Source organism: Theropithecus gelada, chromosome 3 (assembly GCF_003255815.1).
Source record: "Theropithecus gelada isolate Dixy chromosome 3, Tgel_1.0, whole genome shotgun sequence".
Classification (NCBI taxonomy): domain Eukaryota; kingdom Metazoa; phylum Chordata; class Mammalia; order Primates; family Cercopithecidae; genus Theropithecus; species Theropithecus gelada.
The window spans coordinates 41,774,514-41,795,778 of NC_037670.1; the positions used below are offsets into that span (position 1 = coordinate 41,774,514).

A 21,265-nucleotide genomic window follows, 5' to 3' on the forward strand; every position below is an offset into this window, starting at 1 on the left:
ATCTCAAAAAAAAAAAAAAAAAAAAAAAAAAAAAAGAAGAACAAACTGATAGAATTATGAAGAGAAATAGACAAATTCTTAATTTTGTTACAGTTTAAACAGCTATTTCTCAATAATAGAGCAAGTAGATAAAATAGATACAGAAGACTTGATTAACATTACCAATTGACCGCACCCTAACTGATAATTACCAAAACATTAACCTACATCAACAAAGTACACATTCTTTTAAAGTGCATAGGAATATTCTTGAAATGACCTAAATCGTAGTATGTTATCTGACTTCACTAAAATCAAATTAGAAATTCATGACAGAACTATATCTGGAAAATTCACATACAATTGGAAGCTAAGTGACATACTTCTAAATGTTTCATGGGATAAATAATAAATCAAAAGGGAAATTACAAAACATTTTAAAATGAATGGCAATGCATATGCAATATATCAAAACTTGTGAAATAAAGTTGAGGTAGACATATAGGGAATTGTTCAGCACTAAATGCATGCATTAGAAGAGAAGAAAGATTTCAAATCAGTGTTCTCAAGTTGAACCTTAAGAAAACAGAAAAAACGATCAGTATACCCCCAATAAGCCAGAAAAGATAAAATAATAAAGAGCAGATGGCAAGCTGATAAAACAGGAAAAGGAAAAACAAATATAAAAATCAAGAAAAACCAAAAGCTGTTTCTTTGAGAGATCAATATAACTAATAAAACTCTATCCAGTCTGATCAGAAAGGAGGCAGAAAGAGAAAAATTCATTATTGATAAAAAATCTCTTAGTAATCTAGGAAAAAGTCACTTTCTCAGCTTGATTAAAAAATCCCTGAAAAGCCTATGTCTAAAAACATATTTGATATTAAAATAATGAATGCCCTGGCCCCCAAAGTGTATGGATGAGGCCAAGTGTTTTCAATTGTATCACTTCCATTCACCAGTAGAGTCTGTCTACCCAGCACAATATGGCAAAGTTGAAAAACATACAGACGGGAAAGGAATAAGTAAAAATGTCTTTATTCATGGTGATATTATTATTATTGTTGTTGTTACTATTATTATTATTATTATTATTATTTGAGACAAAGTCCTGCTCTATCGCCCTGGCTGGAGTACATTGGCATAATCTTGGCTCACTGCAACCTCCGCCTCCTGTGTTCAAGCGATTCTCATGCCTCAGCCTCCCAAGTATCTGGGATTACAGGTGCCTGCCACCACGCTCAGCTAACTTTTGTATTTTTAATAGAGATGGGATTTCACCATGTTGGCCAGGCTGGTCTTGAACTCCATACCTCAGGTGATCCACCGGCCTTGGCCTCCCAAAGTGCTGGGATTACAGGCGTGAGCCACTGCGCCTGGCCCACAGTGATATTATTATTTATGTAGAGAATACTGTGGAACCATAAACTAATTATGAGCTACTAAAATAAATGCATTTAGTAACATTTCAGAATACATTATCTTTACATATGATGTTACAATTAACAATTAAAAGAAAATGTGGTTTACAATAGCATCAAAATATATAGAATAATTAGAGATACATCTGACAAAAGATGAGTTAGGACTGTATAAAAAACACTTAAGAACACTGCTGAGAGAAATTAAAGAAAACCTGAATATACAGAGATTTTCTGTGTTTCTGGAACAGAAGGATCAATAATGTCAAGAAGACAATTCTCCTCAAAGTGATCTATAGCTTCAACACAATTCTAATCAAAGTTATGGTAATGGGTGTGTATGTGTGTGTTAGTGCATTTGTATGTGTAAAAATTGAAAGCTTGATTCGAAAATTAACATGGAAGAGAACAGAATCTAGAGTATTTTATTCTATATTAAAACTACTGTGAAAAGAACAAAGTTGGAGGACTTATAATACATTATCCCAACTTATCATAACAGCTTTTGTTGGTGCAAAGGGACAAATAAATAGATCAATGGAGGAGAATAGATTCCCTAAAACACATATATTATATTTTAAATAATGAAAAGGCAATTACGTTGGTAAAGTATGGTCTTTTTAGCCCATGATGAAAAATTGGACATTCGCATGCCAAAAAAATACAACAAACCAAACAAAACCTTTCGCCAATTTGTCACAATAGCATAAGAAATTTAAAAACAAATCTCGTAAACCTAAACTTACCAAAAACTACAAAAATTCCAGAAAGAGGAATTGGAGAAATGTTAGTATTAATGTATTTGTTTTACACAATACATTCGTAGATTTGAAACAATAAGCACGATTCATATAAAAAATAAAAATTCAACCTCATCAACATCTTTCACCCAATGAAAGGCAGTGGTTGAATAAACAGAAAGACAAGCCACAGATTGGATAAAAATATTTCTAAATCACATATTTGATAAGCGAATTACATTCAAAATACATAAAGAATTCGGTAAACTAAATGATTAGAAAACAGCCCAGTTAAAACTAGGCTAAATATTTGAAAAGACATTTTACCAAAAATGATCAATGCTGAGTTGTATATGAGAAGACATTCAACGTCCTGAGGCATTAGGGAAATGCAAATTAAATCCACAACGTGAAACCACTAAACACGTATTAGGATGTCTAAACATAAAGTCCTGAGCACGTGAAATTTTGGTGAGGATGTGGAGCAAGTGAAATACCCGTATACTGCTTTGGGGAAGGTAAAATAGTACAATCACTGTGGAAAACTTTCAGGAAGTGTTTTTTAAAGGTGACAAACATACACTTAGCCTGTGATCCAGCCATTACCTCTCACAGGTATTTAAACAAGAGAAATGAAAACATATGCCCATACCGAGACTAATATATAAATGTGTATATATTTATAAGCCAAAATCCTGAAACTTCCCAAAAGCCATTTTGGTGAATGGGTAAGAAAACTGTGAAATATTCTTAAAATTGAATATTAATAGCAATGAAATGGGATGACATAGTATGGCAAGGGATAACAAAAATGAATCTCAAAATAATTTTTGAATGAAAAAAGGGTAAGAATCCACTTAAAAGATAATACATATTGCATGGTTATATAACATTTTTAGAAATTACTATGGATAACGGATATATTCATAATACTCACTATCTTTTTCAGCATTTCATAAAGTTTATTATGTTTTCATTTCCATTTCTTACTCCTTTTTAAAGCTTTATATTCTTTTTTCGTTTTCAACTTTAGATACAGGGGTACATATGCAGGTTTGTCACATGGGCGTATTACAACCAAGCAGTGAGCATAGTACCCAAAAGGTTGTTTTTCAGGCCACACCTCCCTTTCTGCCTCCCTGCTCTAGTATTCTGCAGTGTCTGTGGTTACTGTGTGGAGGTTCATGTGCGTTCAAGGATTAGCTCTGACTTGTAAGTGAAAATATGTGGTATTTGGTTTTCTGTTCGTGCACTAGATCACTTACAATTATGGTCTCCAGCTTCATCCATGTTGCTGCAAAGAACATGATCTCATTCTTTTTATAGCTTCACAGTATTCCATGGTGCATATGTAACACATTTTATTTATCCAATCCAATCTTGATGGGAATCTAGGTTGATTCCATGTGTGTACTATTGTGAATACTGCAGTGATGAACATACAAGTCTGTATGTCTTTTTGGTAAAATGATGTATATTCCTTTGGGTATATACCCAGTAAAGAGATTGCTGGGTTGAATAATATATCTGTTTTAAATTTCTTAAGAAGTCTCCAAATTGCTTTCCACAGTGGCTGAACTGACTTACTTTTCCAACAACAGTTACTTTTCCAACAACAGTTCTCTGCAGCCTTCAAAATCTGTAGTTTTTTGACTTTTTAACAACAGCCTTCTGAGTGGTGTGAGATGGTATCTCATTGTGGTTTTGATTTGCATTTACCTAATGATTACTGATAATAAGCATAACCAAAACAACGTGGTACTGGTACAAAAAAATCAGACACATACTTCAATGGAACACAATAGAAAAATCATACACTTAGAATCATTTCAGCTTCAACAAGGCCAACAAAAACAAGCAATGGGGAAAGAACTCCCTATTCAATAAATAGTGCTAGGATAACTGGCTGGTCATATGCAGAAGATTGAAACTGGACACTTACCCTTCATCAGATATAAAAATTAACTCAAGATGGATTAAAGACTTAAATAAAAGACCCCAAAATATACAAATCCTAAAAGAAAACCTAAGAAATACCCTTCTAGACATCCAATTTCGCAAATAATTTTTGGCTGAGTCCCCAGAAACAACTGCAACAAAATAAAAATTGACTAAGTCGGACCTAAATAAACTAAAGAGCTCTTACACAGCAAAAGAAGTGATCAATAGAATAAACAGACAATTTAAAGAATGGGAGGAAATATTCACAAAGTATGCCTCCAACAAAGATCTAATATCTAGAGTCTCTAAAGAACTTAAAGAGATCATCAAGCAAAAACCAAATAATCCCATTTAAAAAAATGGGCAAAGGACATGAACAAATACTTCTCGAAAGAAGATATATTCACTATCTGTGGTGATTGTTTTTCAGACACACAAACACACATATCTATATATACATATATTAATAAATATATGTTGACATTTTAAATCTATGCAGCTTATTGTACACGACAAACTGTTAAAATACATGCAAGATATCTGGAAGTGCATTACTAGATTGGTAGTTTAAGGAGGAAATGTCCTCAAGATAATACTAAATAACTTGGATTATTTAATCTAAAGGGTTAGAGAAAAAAACTAAGTAGTAATAGTTATGAAATAAAATATCTTTGTGATTGAGATAATCACATATTTGCACAAAATAATTAAAAATTAAAGAAATCTTTCCAGAAGTTATGGACCACCTCTTATATGGAAATCTCTAAGGTATACCTTAAGGTTATAAAATATCACCTTTTTCCTTGAAGGATTAATGGTGTTATCTGTGAGATAATGTCACACATAAATGGATAATTTCAAGTCAATGTGATAGGTACACTGTTAAAGAGGCTGTTGGAATAGAGTTGGTTTCTGGCTCAGCTGGGAAAGTTCTATCAATATCTCCAAAGACATGTGGATGACTTTTGGCTAAGGTAAGGACACTGGAATTTATGATGGACCAGAAAGTTTCCCGGCAACCTCCAAAGTCATTTTCTGCACTGATAGTTTGCGCTTGACCTAAACAATTTGTGAAGCTTGGCTAAATTACTTAAAGGCCTCTACCTGGGAGTCTCTTTGAGGTGCCTCATTCAGATTTTTGTGGTTCAAGGTGAACATACACATCATCTTGTTTGCAAACAGGGCCCTTGGAAATCTTGTGCCGCAGGGGATTGTCTCTCAAAGGCCTGACACTTTGCATTCTTTCTCTCCGGCTGCACCATATCCTTTTTTAAAGAATAGGACATTTACATGACTATACCGTCAGCCCTCTGTTTCCCCAGTCTGCATCTGAGGATTCAATGAAGCAGGGATCAAAAATATTTTAAAAAGTCATTTAAAATACCAATACAACAATAAAAATAATACATTTAAAAAAAATACAGTGTAACACTATTTGCACAGCATTTACATTGTATTAAGTATTATAACTAACCTAGAGTTGATTGAAAGTACATGGGAAGAATGTGTGTAGGCTATATGCAAATACTATGCCTTTTTACATAAAGGGATTTGAGCATTCGTGGATTTGGTATCCCATGGATGTTGGTCCTAGAACCAACTTCCCATAGATACCAAGGAACAACTGTACTTTGTGAAGTCTGCTGAGTCCTCTCAAATACTTTAGCTTTGAAAAAGTTTACAGAGTGGACCTAGTACTATGAGATCTCATGGGGAGAAATCTTGCAATAAGGCAGATCATATTTAGAATTGCTTTCTAGTTCTAGAAATGGTGCTTGGACTAAGTTTTATAAGACAAATAGCAAAAAGAGAGGCTGGCTAAAAAGAGAGGAAGGGAAGGAGGGAGGAAGAGAGAGAGAAAGAGAGAGAGAATCATGTTTTAGACGGAGATTGTGCAATCTCATCCTAGAGAAATTAAGCATATCTGCATAAAAACAAAAACAAACTATGCTTAAGAAGATGATGTAGCACATGGAACTAGTTTTACTTATAACTGAGTGGTTATTTCATTTTTATGTAATGTGAGTTGAATTCTCTCTGCTTAATTACTTTCACCATTAGAAACAGACATTCTCTGAATACCTATGCTTTCATTAAAAGCCATAGGATATGACACAAGCAAAAAAAAAAAAAAAAAAAAAAAAAAAAAGGCAAGAGATAGTGGTGATACTGGTCAGACGTGAACTTCAATGTGAATAAAATACTGATGTGGTTTCGTAGGTTATCCTTTAGTGCAGCACATTTTGAGGAACAGGACCCATGAATGTCTCTCCAAAGTTATTTAGACATTAATTTTCCTGAATGCCATTCATCTCCACAATGGCAGATTGTCCTTTGCTGGTGACTTTTATTTTACTTATTGATTCTATGAAATGCTAAAAATTCTCTACAATTTATTTGATGAGTACAGAAGTGAATCCTATCATTTGTGAAACCACAACTTATACATAAGTTTTAGAGAACAAAATACAAAGATCAATCCCTAATCGACAAGCAGAAAACGGTTACACTTGAAACAGGTAAATTCAGAATGGGAATCCAATTCAAACAATGAGAAAATTCTGTCATATCTTTAATCAGGGATTAAAAGTACAACATTGAAAAATGAATACATGCTTTTCTACAGCCTTTCAAATGTGATGTTATGCCACTAAGTGTACTTAGAAAATCTGGGTAGAAGAGAAATAGAGACTTAAGTAAAAGTAATGAACTATATTAAATACTTACATAAATTACTTATGTGGAAGAGAAAAGCAAAGAAAAATGTGCCCAGAGCAGTGCAGGTAATTACCTATCTATCTATCTATCTATCTATCTATCTATCTATCTATCTATCTTATATCTATCTTCTATTTATCATTTATCTGGTTTCTATAAACTAAAAATTTCTGAAATAATAGTTATATAAGAGATAAGGAGAAAAAGACATACCTTTCTTTTCTTGTATTCCAAGATTGCCTATTCTTGAAATTTAATGAAATCATTAGGGATACAAAATTAATAAAATTAGAAAATACTCTGGTTTTGGTAAATATTTATTGATTTGGGTAAATTATATATTGTATATTATATAACATTGTTACAAATTACAAATTCCCTCATAATTTGCACTCATTAAACTGACTTAAAATAGCTGTCTGCCTGGTTGATTCAATTACATGATTCATCTACAAGAGACAAATTCACTCTTTCATACTTGCATGTGCTTTACATTATAAAACACTGCATACTACTTAAAGAGAAAATTTTGACTTAACTTTTCATGTATTATAAAGAGAAAAGTATTTTTCCTCATTTTCGTGACTTTAAGAAATTGCAAGAAATAGGTAGGAATACAAAAATCACTGCCTGGGGGTTACTGACATAACAAAGTACACTATACATTCAGACACTCATTTGTACAGACATCTCTGGCCATTATCACCCACTGTTGATTTTCCTGTTCAAAGACTGACTAAAGAAACAATTGCTTTACAATTGCATTACTAGGTGTTTTTTATCCAATCTCAATTGTTCCTGCCTCCATTATCCCAAATTTGAACCTGTAGTTAGTGAATCACTCTTCACAAATTTACAAAATATTCAGGAAATAATAAATCACCATACATTAGAAGAGCATTTTACATATGGACACTCTACTGACTATATTTTAAATTTAAAAGTTATTTCCAGGTCTTTCATCTATATGAGCATTTGTTTTTGAGTAGTACAGTGTGTGTTATTTAACTAAGGCCTAGGAATCAGATGGTGGGAGAATATACGTGGGTTAAAGTAAGAGACAATACTGATCCTCTTTCAGAAGAGTATATCCGTGATGTGTAAGTGGGCATGTTTGTTTACATGCACAGCACAATTATCTAGTTAAAAGAGTGTATGAATTTATGGAAAAGGCAGCCAGCCAATTCAGTCAATGTCTCTGTTCATCTGTTTTTGAAAGATTTCACATAGTATGTCAGAGTGAAAGAAGGTATGATGACACGAGGAAAGCATTTACTGGGAGGTTCACAAACAGAAAGGTTTTAGGCAGGTTGGAGAGCTTACCTGAAGATCCAATAAAAAGTTTAATATAAGCACGTATACATTTTTTATGACTATCAAGAATATATCAATGTTTGTTTGGTGAGGGAAACCAGCTAATTGAAAACAGAATATTGAAGTCATGTAGCAGGATTTCTCTCAAATTACTGACCAAATCTACCTATGAATTTACATACATCCTCACTCATTTTTTAACTCATTTCCTCCAGGCCCAATATAAAACATATTCTCCTTATGTTTAAGGCAATATTCCTTAATATTGTCCTAAAACCCCAACAACATCCTATAGTCATTAACTCAGCTTTGGGATGTTCCCCATTTAATAGCTAAGTCCAAAAACCTGAGGTTTTTTTTTTTTTTTTTTAGCTTTCATCCTTTAAAAAATGTATGTGTACCTTTATGCTTCAAGTCCTTGTAATCTGAATTTGACCCAAGCTACTTAAGAAATATCATTTACCATAATGTCTCTTGCAACCTCATAATCTCTAAATTCAGCACACTTATTTTTGTGCACACTCTATTGGTCATTTCTGCTTGCATATGACAACTGGAAGCCCTAAAACCCACACTAGAAGTCTTAAAAATACCCTTGTTTCCTCTTATCTCTGTGACACAGGTATAACATGATGATTTTGCTATAAATCTAGTGTTATCGTAGGCCTTCCTCTTCATTTCCTGTCCTTTAGTAAAGGCCCCAATTATCTCTCACATGAACTCACTTCTTCTCCCTGCCAATATCCTCGTGTCAATCTCCTTGCTCTCTGGATTACTTGCTTCTCAATGGCAGCTCTTCTTTGTCCCACAAATCAGGTTTTTAAGAAAGCATTGATGGTCCTCCATGACTGACTGCTACCTGCTTTTCAGCTGCACCTCCACCTAATGTCCAAACCACTCAACACACCATTACTCTTATTCCTGTTAAAAACAGCATATTTCAATCACAGTTAGGTGCTTGGATTTTTTCACACCTTATGCTCTTGTTTGTTTTACAAGTGTTGGTCTTTCTGTCTGCAGCATATTCTTGCTCTATTCTCCGAAATAACAGTTTTCCTTAATTATATTTATCTTTAATACCAGGGAACTCTCCTGTCTTCAGCTGCATTGGGTGTCCATTCTCATTGGATGTCCATAGTCTGTGACTATCTAGTAAAACTGCATTTGTTAAATGCTTTTGAATCCAGCTACCCCAAAAACAATAAAGGACTTTAGTAAAGTTGATTCTTTTAAGTTGTTGAGATAAAACTCTAAGTGTCTTAAGGGAAATGATGGTGTGTTAGGAATATTAGTAGTCCAAGCACAATATCGTGTAAAACATATAGCCAGCACTTTGTATATACCTGTTGAATAAATATATGAAATAAATATAAAATAATTTTGAAATGACAGTAAAAACTCTTCAGCTAAATTTCCAGTATTTCAATAAGGTAATAAAAATTGTCATAAATGATCACTATCAGGGAAGGTGAAAAGGGACACCCAGGTAATTTCAAAGGTACACCTAGGTCAGATGGTGCTTAAATTGAATGTTTAAAGACAGAGAGAGGAACAAAACAGACAAAAGCACTGGTTTTGCATTTGTGTGTGTGTGTGTGTGTGTGTGTGTGTGTGTGTATGATAATAACTTTAAACATCTCAGTGCTTAAAAACATGTTTTATTCTGTACTCATGTTATGTTGCCTGCACCGGCAGATCATCTGTGACTCTGCTCCTCCCGTCTCCATCAAGGTGCCCAGAATGAAGGGAAGTCCCTATTTGGGTCATGCTATTTTCATGGCAGAAGGAAAAAACAAGAGAATTAAGAGAAAATATGTGATGTTTTCTTATAGTTTGATTTCAGTCATGGTGTGTATTTTGCTTGCTTCTATGCCATTGGCTAGAGCAAGTCACATGATCAACTGGGTGACAAGGCATAATCCTTCCATTGGAGGCGCCATACTCCCCACATCAAAGGCACTGATGTATAACCTTCTTCAACAAAGGGGAAGAATATTTGTGAAAAACAATACCCAGGCATTCAAAAATACATTAAGAAAGTCATAGAGGGAGGTAAGAAAAAAATAAAATAAGTAATAAGATCCTAAACATTTATTATTGTTGGTACTACAAAGGAAGCCAGCAAGGATATCTTTCAACTAATTATTGAAGCAAAAGAGTATGAATTGGTGTGATAGAAATGTGATGGAAAAGTTTGCAAAGACCAAAACGTAGAATGAAGGGCAGGTCCTCCTACAAAGGCCAAGATTTGACAAGGAAACGTTGCATATGGAAAAACAATTGACTGGGGCATTTGGGTGGGACTTTGGTATACTTGAGGTGGAAGAAGATGAATGAAAGAGGACCAGAATAAATGTCAAATTGGTAAAGATAAAAATTAGTAGCAATTAAGTGAGAGGACTGGGAATGTAAATTGAGAGGAAGAGAATACGGCAGTAGTCAGAGTCTGTAATTAAAGATCAAATAATATGAATAAAAGTAGTGCTTTTATTTTATTGGTATTATTTTTTGCAGCCTCAAAATTTTCACTGAAACATCATTAAGGAGTTTTATAAAGAGGCATAATAAGGGAAAACTTTAAAAAAAAACTCAAGATTTAAAAGGAGCCAGTAAGCAGGGTGAAAGTCAATAAGACTGAAGTAAAATGATTTTTCTGGCTTAAGTTAAGGCAAAATGTGAGAGAAAAGCACAGTTGTCTGATAGCATTAGTCAATGCATTCTCTCGGCAGTGTCCAACTGCATCCTCCAGAACAAAAATCAATTGATACCTGATTTTATGAACACTTATTTAAAATAAAAGAGATACCAGGACTTTTAAGCTATTAGAGTTTGTGATCCTAAAGGGAAAAAATGAGACTCGTCATCAATGTCCAAGCAAAGAAAGTCACATTAGAATCTATGGTTGATTCTGTTAGAGGAAAGTGGGAGACAGAGAAGAAGAATTTGCTTTTGGGAGGGTCAAACTACACAGACAAAACAGGAATTATTTGCATGATTGATCAGAATGGCACATAAAAACATATTCCTATATTTGTCTCCTTATAAATCCTGAAATAAATAAGTATAGAAATATAAAAACAAATATTCCAGTTTAAATGCAGACCATGATGGACATGAAGATTGACACTTTATTAAAAGAATATTCATACCTGAATAATGATTCCTTTAAAATGAATGTAATCATAAGTACACAAACACAGATATTCTAGTAGGGAAATAGATTACAACATGCTATAAATATATTAAAGAAAATATTAGGTTGGTGCAAAAATAAGTACGGTTTCTGCCATTAAAAGTAATGATAAACACCGCAAGTACAAGTAGAAACTACAATAGCAGAATGAATAACAAAGGGTTACTATGCCTACTGTATAAATTTCATTTTAATATCAAACTTGAATTAATTTTAGTGTAATTGTATGTATATATAATAACTATAATAGGAAATACTTATATACTGCTTCCTATACACTTACCAATTTTAAAGAATTTTACATATATTAATTTTTATTATAATTCCCTTTTTCATAAGTACACACTTAACACAAAGACTGCTCATGATAAAATACACTTATATATTTCACCATAAATCTTTTTGGATACAAAGTATGGTAGACAATTTGATAATTAACAAACGAAATAGCCACTATATACCACCCTTGTTTATTGTATATAATAAAGAGAAAAAAAGAGTTACATATAGATCTAGATGAAGGTATAGATACAGACACCTCCCTATTTAAACCTATCCTTTATGCACTGAAATCTTCCTCTTGCACTGAAGGTTAACTACTCCTCTCATTATGGCACCCTTAATAAACAATATCAGACTCTGTACTTCTAAAAAGGCCATTCAAAAATGCTAGATCTCCTCTAAAGACCCAGTTTCCCTGTGACTGACATCTAATGGCAGAATTCTTAGGGAAGGGGTGGATCATAATGGGTTTTTTATGCCATGAAAAGTCATTTTGATTTTGTCTTGACAGTAGTGAGAAGCAATGAAGAATTATGACAGTTGAAAGTCTTGGTGGAGAGAAAGGTGGAATTGTGAGATTAAGTGCAGAGAAAACAAGTTGTATGAATTCAAGAAAAAAAAAATTAGATCAGCACTCTCATGGAAAACAAGATGATAGAGAAAATAAAGTATGTTTAAGAGATGTTAAAATATACAATGGATATGTCTTGATAACAGATTAGATTGACAAAATGGAGATGACATGGTTCAACAAAATCTCTGTGTCTTCAACAAAATCTCATCCCATGTTGTATTAATAATTCCCAGGTATCCAAGGGAGGGAACTGGTGGGAGGTGACTGGATCGTGGAGGCAGTTTTCCCCAAGCTGTTCTTGTGACAGTGAGGGAGTTCTCATGGGAGCTGCTGGCTTTAAGTGTGGCATTTCCTTACTCTTTCTCACACACTCTTGCCTGCTGTCATGTAAGAGGTGCCTTTGCTTCTCCTCTGCCTTCCGCCACGATTGTAAGTGTCTTGAGGCCTCCCCAGTCATTTGGAACTGTGAGTCAATTAAATCTCCTTTCTTTATAAATTACTCAGTCTCGAGTATTCTTTATAGCAGTGTGAAAATGGGCTAGTACAGGAGACATCCAAGATAACTGTCTAACATATTTTCCAGCTGCATAGAATGTCATGTTAACACAGGCAAGAACTATATAGGAGAAGCAACTTTCGAGCAAGAGATTTCATAAAACCAGTCAATAATATCCATTAATACTTGTAAATAAAACCTTAAAAATTTAATTTTTAAATTTGAGAAAAATGTAAATAGTGTAAAACACGTAAATTTAAGCAACAAAAAATTCATGTAATTTAAAAGTGACATTTAGTATGATACTGTACTATGTTTATTTGATATTCTTTCAACAACTACAATTCCAGCAAAAGGCAATTACTCACATATGGCCTATTTGAAAAGGGTTATGAGAATGACAATGTAAAATAAGTCATGGATCCTGCCTTGAGGCTGTAATACAATGTTACAGATGCCATAATAAAGATGGAAAGATTGCTTCCTGGTATAGGAGAGGTTTATTAGATAAAACTTGTATTTTGAGTTCACATGGTTGCCATTTAGTAAAAAGCATTGCTAAAATGAAACCATAAAACATGTACAAATTATTTACTGCTTACCATTAACAATAACAATGATATCACGGAAGTCAATTTCTCCCCTGGCCTCCACTCTTCCTTCACATCTGTATATACCTTCATCGCTTTTATTGATGTTGAGAATCTGCAGGTTATTGTTTGCTAACATAGCGAACCGATCTGGAAAGAAAGCAAAGGGGAGAAAATGATATCGGTAATTGAAGGCTAAGTTCAGAGTGCTCTAATTTGTTAATAGTTAAAATATGGCACTGTCTGACACTATCAAGCTTTTCATCAGCAAATTCAAATTTGAAAGTAAAATGTAATTTCATGACTTCAATGTTTCTACTCTACACTGCTTTGTTACACCTTTTTTTTTTTTTTCTAAAAAAAAAAAAAATACATTCAAGACTTTATATCCACATAAAATGGTCAGGCTATTATTTCCCGTTGGTACCTTGGATGCAGAAATGATACACAAAAGAACAATGCAGAGAGATTAGGTATCACAGATATGCAAACTTCTGACTGCAAATATGTGGCAACATGGGTTGAAAAGGGCTAGAAAATTTATTCAACATCCTTCTTTATACAATAATTAAAAATTTTGCGTCTCTGTTGAGGCAACTAAATGATATAATAATATTCAAGTCATATAAAGGACACAAAATGATTATATCTCAAATTTATTTAAGGGTTATTTTGGCTAACAAGATAATCTGTAAAGGAGCAAATCGATTATATTTTGTTATTTTATTTCAAGATTCCATTTGTGTGTGTGTGTATGCGCACATGCATATATATATAAATAAGCTGGTATACAGCCTGCATTCACGGATCGTGTAAAGTAATCCGCTACAGTAATCTGTGACGCCTAAGCAGCATCTCAGCCTGGCATTATTTTTTGTGTCTGCCCTGATTTTATAAGCATCACAATCTTGCTGCCATGCTAAAACCTTCTCTCACCTTATCATTCAAAGAATGCTTTTACATATAGTCCAATTTTGAAACTCTTTCTATGGGCAATATCTTAAATTTCCTTAATTAACACATCCATAGATCTCATTGACTATTATCTGTTTGCTGGATACTGTTTATAAGACACTTTGATGAATAAGAAACACACCGCTTCTATCCCTTTGGCTTTTTGATCAGGTGGAAAGCTGATATTTTAAGGTACCCAGCCTTTAACATATCTACAGTCGATTGTTTACTCTTTGGGCCAGTTCCAATGTTTACTGCTTTTATCCCTCTCTATTGGCTTGATAATGAGGTTGGGAAAACCACTGAAGCCACGTGTGAAAAAGGCAGAGTCTCCATCAGCCTGATCAAGGAAGGGATATGGTAGGATCCTTCCTCTACCTCTGCCACCAATTGGACTTTGCATGAGCCATAAACTGCTAGGGGAGTCAGCCATAAACTGCTAGGGTAGTAGGCCACTCTGATTTGGGGCTGAATTTGTCATAGTAGTTCCTTACTGAGAGGGGAGAAGTTTGGCCTAGAAATAACAAATAGAAGAGCCATCAGGACATAGATACTCATTAAACCGACAAGCATGTGGTTGCTTTTTGTTTAAGAGATAACTAATCAGGGGTGGAAATGCACAGATTCAGAGGCTCCCCCAAAGTGAAAATAGTGATTCTAATGCGATGGCCACACGACTTGCAGCCCATGAGGTGTAAACTTTTCCATAATTTCACTTTTTCCTTAGGTTGAACCTAAGAAGAGAGACAAAAAATGTTTGTTCAGATTCTTTCCCCTGGTAAATTAAAGCATAAACATGAAATGCCCTCATCGAAAGAAAGACCGGGGAGAAAGAAAACCAATCCACCAATCCACAAGAAATGTTAGAGGATAACTCATAAGTGGTCCTGAAATAACTCAAAACTCCTGAAATGTCATAAAGTTTCAAAGTCAATTAAAAATCCTCTCTTCAAGTGTGTGGCCAGAAATTTAGAAGAGAGGAAATTATAAATAAATAAAATGTAAAATGAAGAGGAACATTATCATACTTAGATCATTGTATTACTGCATTTTCTAACTTGCTAAAATACCTATCATCCTTCACCTATAATGATTTTTACTGATATTTAATGTGAATTAGGAAAAATATGAATAATAAGGAGAAATATTGTTTTAATCAGAAAGGTAGTGCTTTACATTTAGGAGCAATAATTAGAATCACATAATACATATTTTATGGGAATATACCAGCATTTTTTTCATTGAAAAATTTGAATTCGCAATGGCCATTTTAATGCATTATTTCTACTGAATGAAAACTTAAAACTTTAGGAAAACATTAATTACCTGCTAAATCGAAATACATACTATATATATGTTTATATATGTAAAATATTTTCCACACAGAAAACTATGTGAAAATTGCATGTCAGATTCCAAATGTGTTTGTGAGGCCCATGAATTCGATATTGTTAGTAAACTATCATCAAAACAAAGCCCATAATAGGTGTTTCCAGAAAACATTTGAAGAAAGCATAGCTTTAATCAGTCACAAATAACTATTTTATTTGAAATTTTATTTTAGATTGTTTTTCTCAGTTATACAGAAACCCAATTTTCATTATCAAAGTAAGAAAATAAGTGTAATCAGATAATAACCAATAAAGTGTCTGCTTTGTTTCCTTAACTTAGTTATTTCTTTCTTTTTTTTTTTTTTTTGAGACAGAGTCTTGCTTTGTTGCCCAGGCTGGAGTGCAGTGGCGTGATCTTGGCTCACTGCAAGCTCCACGTCCCGGGTTCACGCCATTCTCCTGCCTCAGCCTCCCAAGTAGCTGGGACTACAGGCGCCAGCCACCACACCCAGCTAATTTTTTTTTTTTTTTTTGTATTTTTGGTAGAGATGGGGTTTCACCATGTTAGCCAGGATGGTCTCGATCTCCTGACCTCATGATCCGCCCTCGGCCTCCCAGAGTGCTGGGATTACAGGTGTGAGCCACCACACCTGTAATCACTTAGTTATTTCTAAGTCCTGTTTTTTCCTCATTAGCTGCCCACTCAGTCATTTGTCTCATCTATCCACATGGTTTCAATCACCATCTGTATCTTAAGGACTCACCATTTTTCTTCAGATCAGATCATTCCTGTGAGTTCTGTAGCATTTTTAACAGTCTACTAGATATACATACTTAGGAGGAATTTAAGTACCTCGATATCAGTATATCTAAAATTTAGCTCAGTATCTCCACCTGAAATTTATCATCTGGCATTTGACAGTTCTGTCTTCACATGCCTTTACATGGAACTAGTTGCCAAAGGAATATTCCGTAAGTGATGGAACTCTGGGGAAGGCAAATGCCACGAGTCATTCTTGATATCTTCATCTCTCTGAGTCTGAACACCCAATCAGACTCCATGTCTCATCACTTCTCTGTTCATCCTTATTTAAGTCTTCTTCTCCCTCAGCAATATTTCATTATGACCTGAACTATTCTCAGTCTCAGGAGTTTTGCCTTGTCTCCCATCTAATTTGTTCTCTTCACTGACATACAAATATTCTTCTCAACTGCATATTAGGTTATGTCACTGCATTGATTAAATCCCTTTAATGATGCCCCCTTTGAATAAATTACAAACTCTGTAGCAGATATCAAGGCTGTGTTGACTTGGTTTGACCTCCTTCTTCAGCTTCCTTTCTTATTAGTCCTTTATTGAAAAATCTTAGCTAGATTTACTCATTTGTATAAGTATTTAAGTTGCACTTATTAATAAGTTCTAGTAATAATAAACTTATTCCAGTTTCAGAAATATGCTTTTATGCTGCCTTTCACCTCTGCGCCATTGCACATGGTCTTCTCTCTTCCCGAAAATTCCGCACTGATGTTTGCCTGGCTAATATGTGTCTCTATATATAAAGGTAACTTTTTCCTCCTGACAGGCATCTTTGATACTCTCTCTTATCCTAAGTAGTTTACATTTATTTTATCATCCTTTATTACCACAATTTCGTTATCATAGACTTAATGTATCTTGTTCTCACACTGATTTACCTATTTATTTTTCCCTCTAGATGGTTAGTATTTTGAAGGCAGTGAACTTATCTTGCTTACCATGAATCATAAACATCTGGTGCACTACAGAATAGATCCTATGTATTCAATAATTGTTGAATTAATATTTTATACTAGAAGTAGGTTATATAAAAATTGTATCAAACAAGGTAATTTTAATGTTTTTTAATGCAGAAGGAGTATATCAATTAGGTGTTGACCAAAGCATTTACAAAATTTAAGAGATAATTTCCAAACAGGCCAAGGTTGAACTGTTATCAGCAAATAGCATATCCTTCCATCAGGATGACACTAAAAGTCAGGATATTCAACTTGTGTAATAAAATGTCATCTTTACTCCCACAATGCTTGGCTCCTTTAGAATATGAATCTCCTTTCTATGAGCAACATGGAAAATCTCCACTGCTTTTTGGCAGGAAATTTAATTCTGAATATCTGCCACACAGCTACAATCAAAAGCATAGCTAATAAGATGAGCATTTCCAAGCTTTCATTGTTTCCTCTGGAATATCTATATTTTACTTTTGAATCAGATTACAGCAAAAAAAAAGATATCTGGGTCCGTGGCATTATTCTAAATCCTCATACATAATTGTAATCTTGATCTTATTTCATTAGCTTTAATAAAGCGACTATATGAGGTATAAGCAGTGAATAATACTATTTCATATGAATCCATTATAAATGTACAAATTGTTCAATAATGAGTTATGTGATAAGTTTCTACACTATTACAAGGTTAGAGAAGTGTGTTGTTCCTGATAATTTACTTGAATACTTTAAATTCTATAGTTAAAAATACTATTTTATTTATTTTATTATTTTTTTTCACCTGCCACACAACTTAGTGTTATGTTTCATGTTAAACTATACCCATTTCTTCTACATTGGATTTTCTGGTTCTAGATATAACCTAAATGCATGTAATTTTAGCAAAACCGATTCTAAGATTTAAAAACTCATAGAGAAGGAATGAGAGTGATGTATGTCATTTATTAAGAATCTAACATATAGCCAAATTATTTTATTCATTCACTTAACAAATGAAGTATAGCTGGCTCCCCTATCTATGGATTCCACATATGTGGATTCAAACAACTGCTGATAAAAAATATATTTTTTTAAACTGCATCTTTATCGAACATGTACAGGCTATTCCTTGTCATTATTTCCCAAATAATACTGTATAGCAACCATGGACATAGTCTTTATGTTTTATCTGATATTACGAATAATCCAGATATAATTTTGAATATATGGTAGGATATACACAGGTTATATCAAATACTATCCTTTTTTATATAAGAGACTTTGGCATCGGCTTATTTTGGTATCTGTGGGAGGTCCTGGAACAAATCACCCATAGATGTCAAGAAACAACTTTATGTCGAATGTCTCATTTATGACACAAAGCCATTATTTTAAATGAAGGCAATCATCTATGTTTAACAGATAATGAGTCTGATTTAGGCACAGAACATTTAGAAAAGATGTTCAAAGCTTCAGGGTCAAGGAAAGGAGGAAAGCCAAAATGGAAATTTGGCTGTACGTCATTTAGTCCTGGGATGCTGGGGAAATATGTATGAGTTGCAGCATGGAAATATCACTTCTCCATCACCACTTCCTGTTGTCATCAGTCTTTGCTTTGAGGCTTTGCTCTACATGCCTTTTAAAAATAAAATTTACTTCAAAATATTCTATTAATAAAGGTTTACAATAAACCTACAGATTGTAAGATTAGACAATCTGAAAATATTTAGACATTGTCATTCCACCATTACAAAATCACTGCTTTTTCTTTATTATTGAGGGGAAAAGAGCTAAAAATACATCAAAACCATTTACTCATATGACTTGTTAATACACTCTACAGAGCTATGCTGAAACAAGAGGAAATAAAGTGTTATTTCTCATTAATGTATTATAATGGAAACTGACAAGCATTGAATATGCTAAGCTCAGAAATATTCTTTCAAAATTAAAAAAATGACTATTGAACATGATTATCATACATTCTCCCCACATATTCAAAAATAGATATTATTTTCTATCTCTCCTTTATGCTGTAGAACATTCATACCTTGGACACAAATCAGAATCATCGAAGATGGAAAATACTTTAAAAGATTCAATTATTTTGTACCTCTCTGCAATGCAGGTGCATTGAAAAATATTCTAAATTGAAAATGCTCCCTATGCACATGGTAAAGGAACATAATGTAAGCAAATTATACATTTGATTTCAGATGTCATATTATTCTGAAATTTTAGCTCAGTCTAAATCGAAATCATGAGGACAATCTGAATGAATGTACATTTCTATTATCTATACGGATCTTCCCATAATATTTAGAACAGGTAAGTATCCTTGAAAGTACAGCCCCAGAATAATAAACATGATTCACATCGATATTAAGTTTACATATAGTGATCCCATAGAATCATGTATAAATTATATGGAATTTGAATACAGCAGGATGTACTCCTTCATGTACTTAGTACTGCTTATAATATATAAATCTTTCCCTGACACTAGAGCAAAGATCAGAAAACCTTTTCTGTAAACCTCCAGATACTAATGATTGTATATTTGTTTAGGCTCAATCAACCGTGCCACAGCTTCTCAACTCTGCCTCCAAAGCTGCCACAGACAGTATGTGGTGAATGGGCATAACTGTGTTCTGATTACAACGGAGGGGTAAAGGGCAGTGAATTTGCCCTGAGACCCCTAGATTGCAAAATCCTAATGTAGAGCTTACAGGTTCTCAAAATAGTTGTTGAATATTTGGGGTCAAAAATTCCACTTTCTACAATTAGACACACAGATTCAGATTTTTAAAAACTGCAATAGTATTAGAACATATAACTTAGGGAGTTACCAAAATACTAACTGTCGGAAATAGCGGTGACTTCCTCATTATGATACAACCAGCTGACAGCAGGCGCAGGTGAACTGCTAACTCGGCAAACCACTTCTGCATCTTCTCCTTGTTTGAATTCTTGTGGAGATACCACTTCTCTGAAAGTGAGTTTTTCTGTATCAACAAAGTAAAACAAATCACAAATCACAAAAGTATCATTGCTTCTTTCTCCCAATAACATAATCCAGACTCCATTGATACTATAATAAAATAATTAGGAAAACCTAGATACTTTAAAATCTTAAACTAGATAGTCTACTTCTTCTCCCTAATACCTTCCTATCTCACTGAGAATACAATCCAAAGATCTTTCAGTGCGATATGAGGTTCTATATAAACTGGAGTCTATCTCCTCAACTCCAATCCCAATTTCTCCTCTCTCTTCCATGTCACTCTGCTCCAGGAAAACTGTCTTCTTGGAGGTTCCTTGAACATTCCAGGTTTGTTCTCACCACAGGACATTTGCACCCCCTTCAATTCATTCCGATTCTTATCCAACCTGCCTATATAAAATAGCAATATTCCTTTCCATTTCAAGGTTCCTTACCTTTCCACTCCACGTAATTCATTTTCCATAGAATTCCACAGCATGTTTAGCTAGCATCTGTGTATTTGTTTCAGCTTATTTATTGTCTGTCTCTGGCTGGGACTCAGAATTATAGTGTATACACACCCAGTAAGTGTCTTGAATGAATGAATGAATGAATGAATGAATGAGTGAACATGGATATTTATGCTTGATGAGAAATTCTCATAGAAGTAATGAATTGTTCTTGCAAAAATTTGTTGTTTACCTTCACAAATGAAATGTCAGGATTCTTCTTTTGCATCATTTAAAATAATAAAAGTATTTCCAAACACTATATCTATAAAATGGCCATTTCAATTTAATTATTTGCTATTGCAAAATAGATACTCCGGGGGATTACATAAATTAGGACAATATCATTTCTTCAGAAGCTTAGAATCAAATGGGAGGGAAAAATTCCAAACCAGGAAACACAAGAGCAACAATGTGCCCACAAATTGCCCTGGTCATCAAACAGGAAGTCCTACTGTAGGAATGTTCTGACTTTGTTTTTCATATCCTATTTC

At 33.8% G+C, this 21,265-nt stretch overlaps 1 protein-coding gene across 7 annotated transcripts in view; it reads right to left on the reverse strand.

The window, feature by feature from the left end:
- Window positions 1-21,265, reverse strand: part of NCAM2 (neural cell adhesion molecule 2) — a 563,771-nt gene that overhangs the window by 235,558 nt on the left and 306,948 nt on the right. For 6 of the 7 annotated variants that reach the window (XM_025380697.1, XM_025380699.1, XM_025380698.1 and 3 more), the window contains 2 exons: window positions 20,141-20,284; window positions 13,261-13,398 (listed from right to left, as the gene is read on the reverse strand). In XM_025380697.1, the coding sequence (XP_025236482.1) occupies window positions 13,261-13,398; window positions 20,141-20,284 (282 nt within the window). The remainder of the gene's footprint in view (window positions 1-13,260; window positions 13,399-20,140; window positions 20,285-21,265) is intronic. The other variant, XM_025380702.1, reaches the window with a different exon arrangement.